The sequence below is a fragment of the Sparus aurata genome, chromosome 12 (assembly GCF_900880675.1).
Source record: "Sparus aurata chromosome 12, fSpaAur1.1, whole genome shotgun sequence".
Taxonomy (NCBI): Eukaryota; Metazoa; Chordata; class Actinopteri; order Spariformes; family Sparidae; genus Sparus; species Sparus aurata.
The window spans coordinates 26,008,905-26,021,658 of NC_044198.1; the positions used below are offsets into that span (position 1 = coordinate 26,008,905).

At 36.6% G+C, this 12,754-nt stretch overlaps 1 protein-coding gene across 1 annotated transcript; it reads left to right on the forward strand.

Moving 5' to 3' along the window:
• The first annotated feature begins 2,610 nt into the window (after positions 1-2,610).
• ube2l3a (ubiquitin-conjugating enzyme E2L 3a) lies at positions 2,611-9,849 on the forward strand. Its single transcript, XM_030436400.1, has 4 exons — positions 2,611-2,712; positions 7,469-7,564; positions 7,684-7,870; positions 8,454-9,849. Exons 1-4 carry the CDS (start codon positions 2,686-2,688, stop codon positions 8,606-8,608), a joined length of 465 nt encoding a protein of 154 aa, XP_030292260.1. The 5' UTR covers positions 2,611-2,685; the 3' UTR covers positions 8,609-9,849.
• Positions 9,850-12,754: the final 2,905 nt, after the last annotated feature.

The following is a 12,754-nucleotide window of genomic DNA, read 5'->3' on the forward strand; positions in this document are numbered from 1 at the left end:
GTAACAGATGTGTGTACTGTTACCACCTCTACATACTGCATTTAAAATCATGACATGCAAGGAACCAGTGACTACAGTTGTCAGGTAAAAGTAGTGGAGTACAAGTATAAAGTAGCATGAAATTGAATTAACTCAAGTAACAACACAACTGTACTTTATTACAATACTTGAGGAAGTGTAATTAATTAAAGGGCATCACTAGTTATTGCCGTGTATCAACAGTGTGACAGTGTCTAAAAAGTTTTCCAAAAACTCAGTTTTCAGTGACCTGAAATGTTGTTACTGGTGTACAGGAGGACAAAACATGTGGCAAAAGCATCATTTTAAGAAATACCTGTGTATGTGTGTACAGGGTTTAATGTAAGATAATTTGCTGTAACACTTAACATGTTAGTTTTGCATTTCATTCATTAGCTTTGTAATTAGTTAGTTTGTCATAAAAGTAATCCATTACTGTAAAATATTGCTTTCTTTTTGTTTTCTCGCCACAAAACAAAACAAAAATCCCTGAAGCATCTTCGCTGTTCCTGTTTCTGTTCCTGTTTCTGTCAGCAGGTGTTTGTGTGCCGGCAAAGGCCGAACAGTTAAACAACATAATAATTTAGATCTGAATAAAACCAGAACTGACCTAAATCTGGACCACAGTTCTTTATATTCTGCTGGGCTGGGTCCGGCCCGTGCTTTGGCCTGCTTGTGGCTCAGATCTGGCGAACAGGAGTGGAGCGACGCGGTATGTGGTCCAGATGAAGGAACAGTTTTGCTCTCTTGGCTGTTGCTCACTCAGCCATCCATGCAGAAGTGATCTCTCTTTGATTTGCCTCCTCCAGGGTTTTTCTTCCCTATCGGGGAGTTTTCCCTCGTCTTCTCAGAGAGCGTGTTCTGGACGTCATGCAGAATCTCAAAGGCTCTTCTGAGACGCTGTAGGTAACATCTGGGCCATAACTGAGTTATGGTAACTCCTTTTAATTTCCCTCAACCTCACATTTCCCTTCGTCTTTACCTTCTTTATGAAATATCAATAAAAAGGTCATAAATATAACAAGTAAACTGATGATAAAATTATTTCAAAACAACAAGAAGAACTGATAAAAAGAATTATCAGTAATTTATCTAAACTTTGGGTCAAATACTGGTTTTGGAATTCAACTTCTTACTTCAGCAATTTATCAGCAATGACGGTTACATATTTTCTTTAATAACAAACTGATGTTACAAAACATTAATGTAGTACATCTACCTTTACATCTGCCGTTTGTTAGACACAAACTGCAGGACATCCTGCAAGAAATCTGTTTTCTCTGTAGATTAAAAAGTCAAAGTTAGACTGGAAAATGTGATCGTGTACACAGTAATTTGAAATGCAGGTGGTGGATTTTAGTTTTAGTAGAAACTGATCTGATGAATGACTTCCTCACTCCTTTAGTTAATGTGTTTTTGTTGCTCAACACACAGATATCTGCTAATCAAATGCACTAATCCATCTTAATAACCCTCATAACATCCTTTACAAAGTTCATTTCTGACACACAGTTACCACACAGATCAGTGTAATAACACAGCAGGAGTGTTTGATGATTTTATGATAGAATATGAAAGAATGAAACCAAATAACTTCCCACAATATCCCAATAAAGCTTTAATAAGATGAACTTGACTGTCGTCTCTGAGTGAGACTCTTCTTCTCCGGTGTAGTAACACGTCAGTACCACATGGTGGCAGCTGTTCCCTCTCCTGTGCTGTTAATTCCTCACTCAGGTGTGTCATCTGCTGTACAATGGACACCTGTTCAACTATCCAATGCATTTGCATAAAACATCAGCTGCTCCGATTAAAGCAGAGTACAGTGACACATACTGTAAGAAATAACAGTAACAACAATAAACATTTGTACCAGTTCTAATCTGAGTGAATTCAGAATATTTGGTGCAACAGAAAATACATTTATAATCACTTGTTTGTGTCAATACGTTTTTAATTTCAGTATTTTGAATGTATATACAGTACGTCTAATATATTATGTACATCTGTCTGTGCAGTCCAACCTCTATCTATCTATCTATCTATCTATCTATCTATCTATCTATCTATCTATCTATCTATCTATCTATTCATTTATTTCAACATTTAATTCTTTTGTTATATATTATAAAATTTTATTAACATTTTATTTTATTTGTATTGCTTGTTTTTATCTTTTATTCTTTTAATGTTTATGTTATTGTAGTTGGTATAGATTAGAAACCAGTTTGTATAAGTTTTTTTTTCTTTTTTTTAATTACTTGTAAATCACTTTGAATTGCATTTTGATTTGTTTGAAATGTGCTACATAAATAAAGTTTGATTGATTGGTTGATCACAAATAAAAGGAATAAAAGAGATAAAATAGGCAAAATCACAGAAAAAGGAAGTGAAAGAAGAAAAAACAATCCTATAAATGTTGAAATAATGTTTCCTTTTATTGACAGCAAAGCAGAATAAAACACAAAAGCTGAAAGTGACTGTAGTTGATTTTCCGAGCTTCCACTCCTGACCACCTGGTGGCGGTACTGCGCCGCTGCGCCGTTAACTGACCGCCGATGATACTCAAAAAAATTAAAAGTGTAGAAGAAGAAAACGAAGCAGAAGAAGTCGAGGAGGAACGGGAAGAAACAGGAAGAAGACGAAGAAGACGACAGCGGCACCACAATGGCTGGGCGTAGGAGACTACTGAAGGTAAAAGATAAAATGAATTATCACATTTACAGCACTTTACGGGGGTTTGAGTTACTTGTTTCGGCTCCGTGCGTGTAGCTACACAACCGTCGACGGGGAGAAAATGAACGCAAGTGTTTTTTTGCGTTCGTTTGTCCGACAAAAACGAAAGGATAATGACGTCCGACAGACGGTGACTGAGAGGTAACTAGTTTACCGTAGTTAGTTTGAGAGGCCGGCGAGGCGTGACTCAGCAGTTAGGGGAGAAAACTGCCAGATAAAACACGAATTCGTACAATATATTTGTCTTTTAATGGGGGCGCTTATAAAACACGGCTTCGCGGTGAGAACTGTGGCGGCTTGTTTTACGCGCTGTCACCGTCTGAAGGCAGACACGAAAACATGGAGACTTTGGGGTTGGGACGTGACGTCAGAACCAAACTGGCCGATTTATCACACAGAGAAATTAATCAAATTGTGAAAAATCGTCCAGGTAACGATCCGCAACGTCGTGGTGAATGTTTGTGTTCGTGTCTGAAACTTAGCCGAGTTAGCTTTCTGAACGTCTCATACTTGCACTTTCGGTGTGACACAGAACCATTTTTGGTTTTGATTCGTTGGATGCGCCCCGTGTGAGGAATTCCCCATGTGATAGTGTTGAGTGAGGAGTCAAGACTACAACTTCCTGAATTCCTGCCTGATATATTTTTTTTGGTAACCTTTCAGTTCAGGTAAACGGCAGTGAAGTGTGTGATTACAGGAAGTAGAACAGGTTGTACAGATTCAGTTGATTGTTCAGTTGATATGATGTCAGCTGCTCCTCTCTGCTCTCCAGCACGTCAGAGAAAGTACCAGAAGGTTATTTACATCATAATTAATCAACTAGTTATGTTCTCAATTATAAAACATCCAAAAACTGTCATATGTCCACCACAACACCCTACAGACAACACTGAGTGGATTAGATATGTACATTTTTATTATTTTCCTTAAATGACAGTGGCTGCTTTAACAATCAGTTAATCATTAATATTATATGAAATGGCCTTTGAACTTCTTTTTTTTTTCCTCTAGAAAACTCTTTGAACCACTGATATCTGTGTTCGATGCTAAATCAGAGTAAAGTTACAAGAACAAGTTACTTTATCGATAAACTGTAAAAACACAAAATAATCACAAGTGGCCCAAAAAAATCCACCCTACACCGATGCTACTAGTAAAATGCAGTAATATCAGTTTATATAGAATGTCCTTTTGTGTTTTTAAATAACATATTATTTGTATCTTAATTAAAGAACATTGGTGATTAATCCATTAGTCATTAACATCCCTAATATGTTAATGATTAGTGGATTAATTGCCAAAAAATGTCAGATGGGCATGGATACATCAAAGTGTTTTTTGTAGTAACAGATTGCAGTTGTTTTTCAAATATGTCCAATTAAAACAAAAAATATTGGCGTCAGAAAATGTATTGAGGAAAAATACAAGTAATTTTGTAATTTTAAGAAATACAAAAAGACATTTTACACAAATTGATATCACAGTTTAGCCAGTACGTCGCCGCAGTACGGGCTGGATTCTGTTGCCAGTTGTTGAACAGCGGCAGACAAAAGCTCTGTAATTAAAATGAATTCATCATTTTGTGTTATTTCAATAAAAATTCAAGTAACTTAATTTTTACTTTATCAGTTATTTTATCTCCTAACGTAGCCGACTCTGATTTTACATCAAAAACAGATCATGTCAGCAGTTAAAACAGTTTTCTGAAGGAAAAAGATCCAACATGTTTAATAAATTATAAATTAATAATCAGTTGTTAAGGCAGCTGACTACTGTTGTATCCCTAACACTCACTGTTATTTCCATTACTGATTATTTTCTCGATAAATAAAGGTGAAAAATGTCCATCGATTTTACCAAAAGCCTGAGATGACGTCCTCAAATGTTTCTTCCACAACTCAAAGGTTGAGAAGAGTCACATTTAGGAAGGTTAAAGTAGAGAAAGAATACTTAAATAGTTGACAATAGTTATCAAGTAGATTGATAACCAATTTTCAGTAAAAATACAAATCTGTACAACAACTAGTGATGGATACCTTTCTCCTACTTGATTCTTCACTCAGCTACATTTATTTGACAATGTTACTTCCTAGTTACACACAGATTCAGGTTGATTGGCTATGACTCGTGACGTGTAACCAATCAGAGAGCATCGTGGGCGGGACAGATTGGTGATGTCAGAGAAAGGATGCTCAGAGCCAAAGGAGAGCACTTACAGGTGTATTCATTTTAACGGCAACAGGAAACAAAAGTCACTGATATTCAGAACTTGATGTGCTGAACCTGATAATCATTTGGTTAAAACCACAAAATATTCAACTTACTGTAATCTATAAGTAAGAAAAGAAGCAATTGGAAAGAAATAACCAGAAGCATCACAGATCAATATTTCCAATATCCAAATAGTTTTGGATGAATTCTGTTTCAATCAAAAAGATTTATTAATCGTTTCCCCCAAGAAATGTGAATGTTAAAGGTATATCCTCAGTCTCTTCTCAACACCAGGTATATCACATTTCTCTGATGGTACTTTTGTATTTATGCTTGTTAGTATTTGTGATATATTAAACAAAAGAACTGAGCTTTGTGAACTTTAATGTTGTGTTTACACATGAGAGGAACAACTAGGATTACCTGCTCATCTCATTGACCGATTAAGAGTGTTGTACTGAAGCTCGGGCGGAAATGATTAACAGATTACTGCATTAGTTGACGGACAAAAACATAATAATTGTGATTTAATATAAAATGTCAAGTGTGAATATTTTCATTGTTCTATAACTGTTCATAAAATAAACAGTTATAGAACAATGTACATTTGCTTATCTACAATATTGAAATTCTGACATTGATGTTTATAACAGATAAATATTTCAGGTTTATATCAAGTTAAAACTATTTAAAGGTCATAAAGACATTTTAAGACATCACCTGGGCAAATTGCAATATGATCAAATGTTAAGTGATTGCTAACAATAGATGAATAGTTAATAAACGCCATGATGAGAGAATATAAGTGTTAGTAAAGATACACAACACAATGCTCTGCAACAGAAATAAGCAGAGAACAAGACGACATTGTGCTTCACGACTAAACACTAATTGAAACCTGTGATTCTAAGATGTCCTTGTTAATGACATTACAGTCATGTGAGAGGTGCGTTAGGAGAACGCACTTTGTATCCAATAAACTGAGCAGAGCAGAGTGGATCTGACTCACTGAGGAGAAGTGATGTAACTGTGCAGTGTGACTGGATAACACGGCTCCTGTAAGTCACTTTCACGCAGCAGACTTTATTCCCCCCATCGTTTCTGAAGCAACTTATCAGGAACGCTCTTTGTTGGTTCACCTATACAATCTATACTGCAGGTGGTTTATTGAAGGTCAGGGGTCTGGAACAAATGGTGACAGCAAAGTAATATTTAACATTGCATCTTTCATATCTCAAGTTTTTAGTAATCCATTATTTTAAAATGCTGCAGTAAAACAGTAAAACAGCTTGACAAGTGACGGCTACCTGGGGACCAGTTTTATAAGAGCACGGTCGAGTTGTACGCTATAATTTTGAGATGATTGTATTTTTTAATTTTTTTCAATAGGATTTTTTTTAAATCTATCTAGAAACGGACTGGATGTTATTATTTAACATCTAGTATTTAGATATTTACAATATGAACAAGGTAATTATTAGGGATCGACCGATATGGATGTTTTAGGGCCGATACAGATTTTTTTCATCAGCCTTAGCCAATGACCGATACGGGCTGCCGATTTTCTTGAGCCAATATTTGGAGCCGATACTACTTTTGCTCCCTCAATTTACATCATAAAAATTACACAATGATGATAACAAATGTTACGAGTCTTAATTTAAAAAAAAAAAGGAACATTTATTGAAAAAATGTGAGGTAGAACAAGAACAAGTAACAATATTTAACAAATATTAAAAACAGGTGAGGTAGAACAGTGCTCTCTGTAATGCTGCCACACTGGATTGGTTTTCTGCTCTGCCAGTTCTTGCAGTGTCTCCAGCAACACGGAGCTGCCTGTGGACGCCTGTCTGTAAATGATGCCGGATCGGCGACCGCAGCAGCCGCATCGGCCGATGCGATACACGTAAAAAACACAAAAATCGGCCGATGTATCGGTCTATCACTAGTAATAATACAAATTCAAATATTATTTTTCCATAAGTGAATAAACAGCTGGAAAATAAGGTCCCAGAACACGGGTTGAAGCTAAAAAGGTGGCAGGGTCCGCCACAGATAAACAAAGTAAAACAGTATAAAGTGTGTTGTCCTTTTGAGGTCAGTTTGTTTATTTAGTTTAGGCAGAATAAAAACAGTTGTAACAGATGCAGGCCTAATGTATCTCAACTAAGGGAAATAAAAAAGGAAACTCATTTTAAAAGACCTTCATGGCCATTTGAGTAGAGATTACAGAATTTAAGATGTGCACCTGAATGCACCATGACGTCCCTGCAAGCGTGTCAAACTCCAACAGACGCAGAGATAAACGACCCCACAACACGGCAGAGACGTTCAGCAGAGTTCATATTGAATCACTTTCCGTACAGCCTGTTCGGGAAAGTCTTAAGAGATCTACCTCAATCTCCTCTTGTTTAGACGAATATGACTCATCAGTATTTCTCATTAGTGGGCTTTACTTGGGTGCACCATTATCAAATGTGTTTTTGTCCTTTTTCTCTTCAAGGAGCTCGAGGATATGCGCCAGAATGGCATGAGGTGTTTCAAAAACATTCAAGTGGATGAATCAAATTGTATGGCCTGGCAAGGGATCATTGTTCCTGTAAGTATTGGATGTTGCTGCAAGAACTTGTGTTGCTTTTTAAAAACATTAGAATATTAGTACAACCTATTTTTGTTTCCCCAATTTACAAACTCCTGTTGTTTTTTTTTGTTTTCTAGGAGTTTCCTCCGTATGACAAAGGAGCCTTTCGCATTGAGATCATCTTCCCTGCAGAGTACCCGTTCAAGCCACCCAAGGTCACTTTCAAGACAAAAATCTACCACCCCAACATTGACGAGAAGGGTCAGATCTGCTTGCCCATCATCAGCGTCGAGAACTGGAAGCCAGCCACAAAAACCTGCCAGGGTGAGGCGAGGGACACGTGTGAATGTCCGCTCTCTCTTTCCCTTCAAATCACGTTTTTGACAAGACGCTGGTGTTTTTGTTTTTTTGTTTTCTGTAAATGACTGTAAATGCTAAACTCTTCCTCTGAGCAGCGATTGGAAAAGCTAAGTGATCGCATCGACTACAGGTTTAACGATCCATCGATCAAACTATACTTCATGCTTAAAATGCACTTTTATTTTGAAAATCCCATGGCATGTTTAGCTGGAGAGAATCTTATTTTTGAACCATTCGGTCGCATAAACAACCAGGTGCTTAGTGAACATAGTTGTTCACATACTTGCCTTTAAACTCCATGTGTTACCGGAGGATACCACTAGATGTCACATGCTGACAACAACTTCCTGTAGCCGACTTTGCTCATTGACTCCTGACCATAGATTTATATAAGAATTTGATACCACCTAGCACACAGACGGAGGCTTACAAACATGATGTGGTAATTCTTCTTCTTCAGCTGTGTAAAGGAGGTGAATAATTAAGGAATATGAAAACAGATTTTTCTGCATTAATCTCACATATTTCTGCTCCCTTTCTCTTCCAGTGATTGAGAGTCTAGTTGCCCTGGTGACCACCCCCGAGCCGGAGCATCCGCTGCGGGCCGACCTGGCGGAGGAATTCAGCAAAGATCGTGCAAAATTCATGAAGAACGCCGATGAGTTCACAAGGAAACACAGTGAGAAGCGACCCGTTGACTGACAGCACAACACTGACGCTCACAGCTGCTGGCCTCCTTTCTGTTTCCTGTTTAAAGAGCCCAGCCTGACTCTCTGTTCTTATCCCCAAACTACACAGAGATGCCCCCCGTTCCGCGTCCCCGTATTGTTTTAGCACTCTCCAAACCACTCCGTAATAGAGGCTTGTGTTTCTGTTTCACTTTGCCAAAAAGAAAAGCAGGACTTTTAGGTGAATAGGCAGGCTCTGGCCTCTAGGTGTCACCCTTTGGTTGTTTTGACTTCTTTCTACTGATTTCTTTTTAGAAAAAATACGAAAAATATCAAGAGGTGGCATCCAGGAAAGTAAAATGTCAGGAAAAAAAATTTAAAAGTGCTGTTCTGCTTACTTTAAATGTGGGAATATTTTCTCAGATTAATCATTAGCTGATGCAAACCTGTTTTACACATTTTGATTATGCCTTGTTGACAACCAGTGCACAGCATCTAATGCTGATGTTTTATCTGTTGTCTCCTTTGTTCTTTTGCTTCCTCTTCCCTCAAGATACACTGTACTTTGTACTTTGTGAAGTCACCTGTTGCAGTACATGCAAAAGCAAAGTTTATTACTGGTGCAGAATTCAACGTGTAATCACAGAAATCTATGAAAATGCAACAACATTGATGTTTCCTCTGAAATGTTTTTGTATTTTGAGATTAAAATTAAAAATCCTTCCACCTCTGTCGGGTAGTGCGTAGTGTCAGTGAGCATTATATCATGTGTTTCTGCAGGTGGGTGATCAGATGTCTTTTATGTTTTGATCTATTACTGGATGTTGTAATTCTCCAGCTTTCCTTTTTTTTTTAAAGTTTCGTTAATTTATGTTGTCAATTAGTTAAAGCACCGACAATAACACGGAGCTTCACACTGCAGACGTGGGGTTAAATTACATGCAGGGTTTCTCTTTTTTTATTTTTGTTTTTTTAACAACTCCTGTTCATCCGCTCGGCACAAAGCTGTCAATATTTACATACTTATAAAAGATATAAAAAGCACTGATTGGTTTTCAACCTGCAGTTTGTCTGTGAACAGCATTTAAACGGCTCTAATTGGCTTTTTTTTTCATTAATACACAACATTAGCTAGGTAATGTATCCTGATGGCTGACGAATCATGGCTCACCAGCAGACTCTACGCTGTAACACATGTAAGGCAATACATCCAGCTGCAGGTGGAGCACAGACGGTGATTAATGAATAAAGATTTGCGACGGATGCTTAATCAAACGTGTATTGTTGTGTTTATTAACTGGAGACTCTTCACTACCTCTTCATTTGGAGGTCCGCTGGAGTTTTACCAACATTATTCCTTACTGTTCCTGAAAATGTCCGTAAAAATCAAACTCAAACATGAAGTAAATAAAAAGCTAATTTTATGGCACTGGCATGGTTTGGGGCTCTTTCAGGCGACTATAAGCTGGTTTTGTTTCCCACTTTGTTGCTGCTGCTGGCCTGAATTTAAAGATAGAAATCTAAAATAAGTCTCCAGCTGACCTGTAACTGCCTCGGTTACACAATGAGTCCACAGCATATAACATATCTTAGCAAAAAGTAGTATACTTGAAGTTCATTTTATTAAGTATGCTTGAGTATAAGTATAACAAGTATACTATGGACCATGTACTTGTAGCGCACTAGAAAGTATACTAATTTAATACTTCTTCGGACTAAATTGGAACATTTTAAGTTTATAAAATTGTACTTTAAGTATACTTTATAAGGTCATTTTAAGTTTGCAGAAGTACACTTTCAAGTACACTCATCTATATTCTACTTGTGTACCAAGTATATACTTCTAGTTCACATTTTAGTTTTTTAATATGTAAGTTTATAACAGGAGTAATGCCTCAATGCAAATGTGTGTAGTGATAAACATTTTTACTCTGTTATCATAAATGTAAGCACAAGTCTATGACATGATCTTAATGTGCATTTAGATTAAGATATACTAAATATTAGTATTTGTAATTTGGCAAGTTCTGGCCAGAAATTCACCAATTATTACCACACACCTAGAACTTAACAGACGGGAAGTCTCTCCCAGAAACATTCCTTCACTCACGGTGCCAACATTTTTATCTTTGTTAACTCGACACAATTTAACCACAGAACAAGGATGTGAATCAACCCGCAACCGTCTTACACATCATCTTATTCACAACAACATTCACAAACCATAATTACACCGACAACAACAGAATACCCAAGAGTCTTTGCGCCACAGTCCACAAGGGGCGTTACAGTATACTAAAGTATAAGTATAAGCTTTAGTATTAAAGTATAAGTGTAAGACTAAGTATTAATGTACTTAGTCTTAGACTATTATTTATACTTTTAAGTATAAGCCAAGTATACTTCACTATACTTTTCTTAAGTATATAAAATATAGTATATAAAAAGTACACTTCAAATATACTGCCTCAGTTTTAGTATAATATAAGTATACTTGTTGTACACTTGAATAAACTACTTTTTGTTAAGGGATATTTTACATCCGGACAGCAGAAACTAGATCACAACACTGAGATATTTGGAAACTAAGAAAAAATATGTATATAAAGATGTATAATTGGGATTTCTGACAAAGCTGACACAAACAATTCTACTTCACCTTCAGTCTTCTACGTGATATCAGATAGACAAAGTAGAACATCCTTCACATTCCCTGCATGATAAATAAATGTAAGCAATCAACTATCAGCCATTTTTTGTAGGCTAACCCAGAAGTTAGCATGGTCCTGGTTCCTGTGGGAGGTTTGGAGGATTATTGCTGAAAATAATCTGTGTCAAATACAAATTTATGATACTTCCAGGTTTTGTTCACCAAGATAATCTTCACAGATGAACCTCTTTGTGATTTTAGAAGTGTGAGTTAAATGTGTAGCAGTAAAAAGCAAATGTTCACATCGCGGTCACATGACGTCGCCACCGAGCGTCTCACTGCACAGTTACTACACAGGTGTTCTATAAACTGGTCAATGTGCAAGTTGTAAAGCCAGAGTTTGAACAGTTTGTGACTAAAGTGGGCCTGTAAAGACGGACCAGTGAGTAGATGAGTCTCCTTTAATGTCCCCGATTATGGAGGACTAAACCTGACATAAGTATAAATAAATAAATAAATGCATAAATAAATGCATAAATAAATGCTGAAATAAATAAATGCTGAAATAAATGACTGAATACATAAATGCATAAATAAATAAATGCATAAATAAATGAATAAATACCCAATAACCCCTGTAGTCTCATTCAGACACTTTTTTAACACATGAAGAGCTTTCTAATTAAACTGTTGTACATTTAATGATGTATTAAGTTGTAGAACAAAACGTGTGGTTATCTGCAGCCTGTAGCAACAACACACCTTATTTTAGACATTTAACTGAAAGATAAACAAGAAACTCATCAACTTTGAGACGAGGGAACTGGATGTACAAAAATGCGAACTGACGTCACCGCTGAGCGTCTCACTGCACAGTTACTACACAGGTCTTCTATAAACTGGTCAATGTGCAAGTTGTAAAGTCAGAGTTAGAACAGTTTGTGACTAAAGTGGGCCTGTAAAGACGGACTAGTGAGTAGATAAGTCTCATTTAATGTCCCCGATTATGGAGGACTAAACCTGACATAAGTATAAAAAAATAAATAAATGCATAAATAAATGCATAAATAAATGCATAAATAAATAAGTGCTGAAGTAAATGAATGAATACATTGGTGCATAAATAAATAAATGCATAAATAAATGAATAAATACCCAATAACCCCTGTAGTCTCATTCAGACACTTTTTTAACACATGAAGAGCTTTCTAATTAAACTGTTGTACATTTAATGATGTATTAAGTTGTAGAACAAAACGTTTGGTTATCTGCAGCCTGTGGCAACAACACACCTTATTTTAGACATTTAACTGAAAGAAACAAGAAACTCATCGACTTTGAGACAAGAGAACCAGATGTACTAAAATGCAAACTGATTTCCGGGTTTTCAGGATGACAAACTACACCTCTGCCTCCTCACTGTGATACAAGTTTCTGTCTCTTCCTCTTCATAAGCTACGACTGCTTACTAGAAGTTTTCTCAGGCTACGTTAGGATCTGTCTCTCAACCCACAGAACCCAAACCAGCTA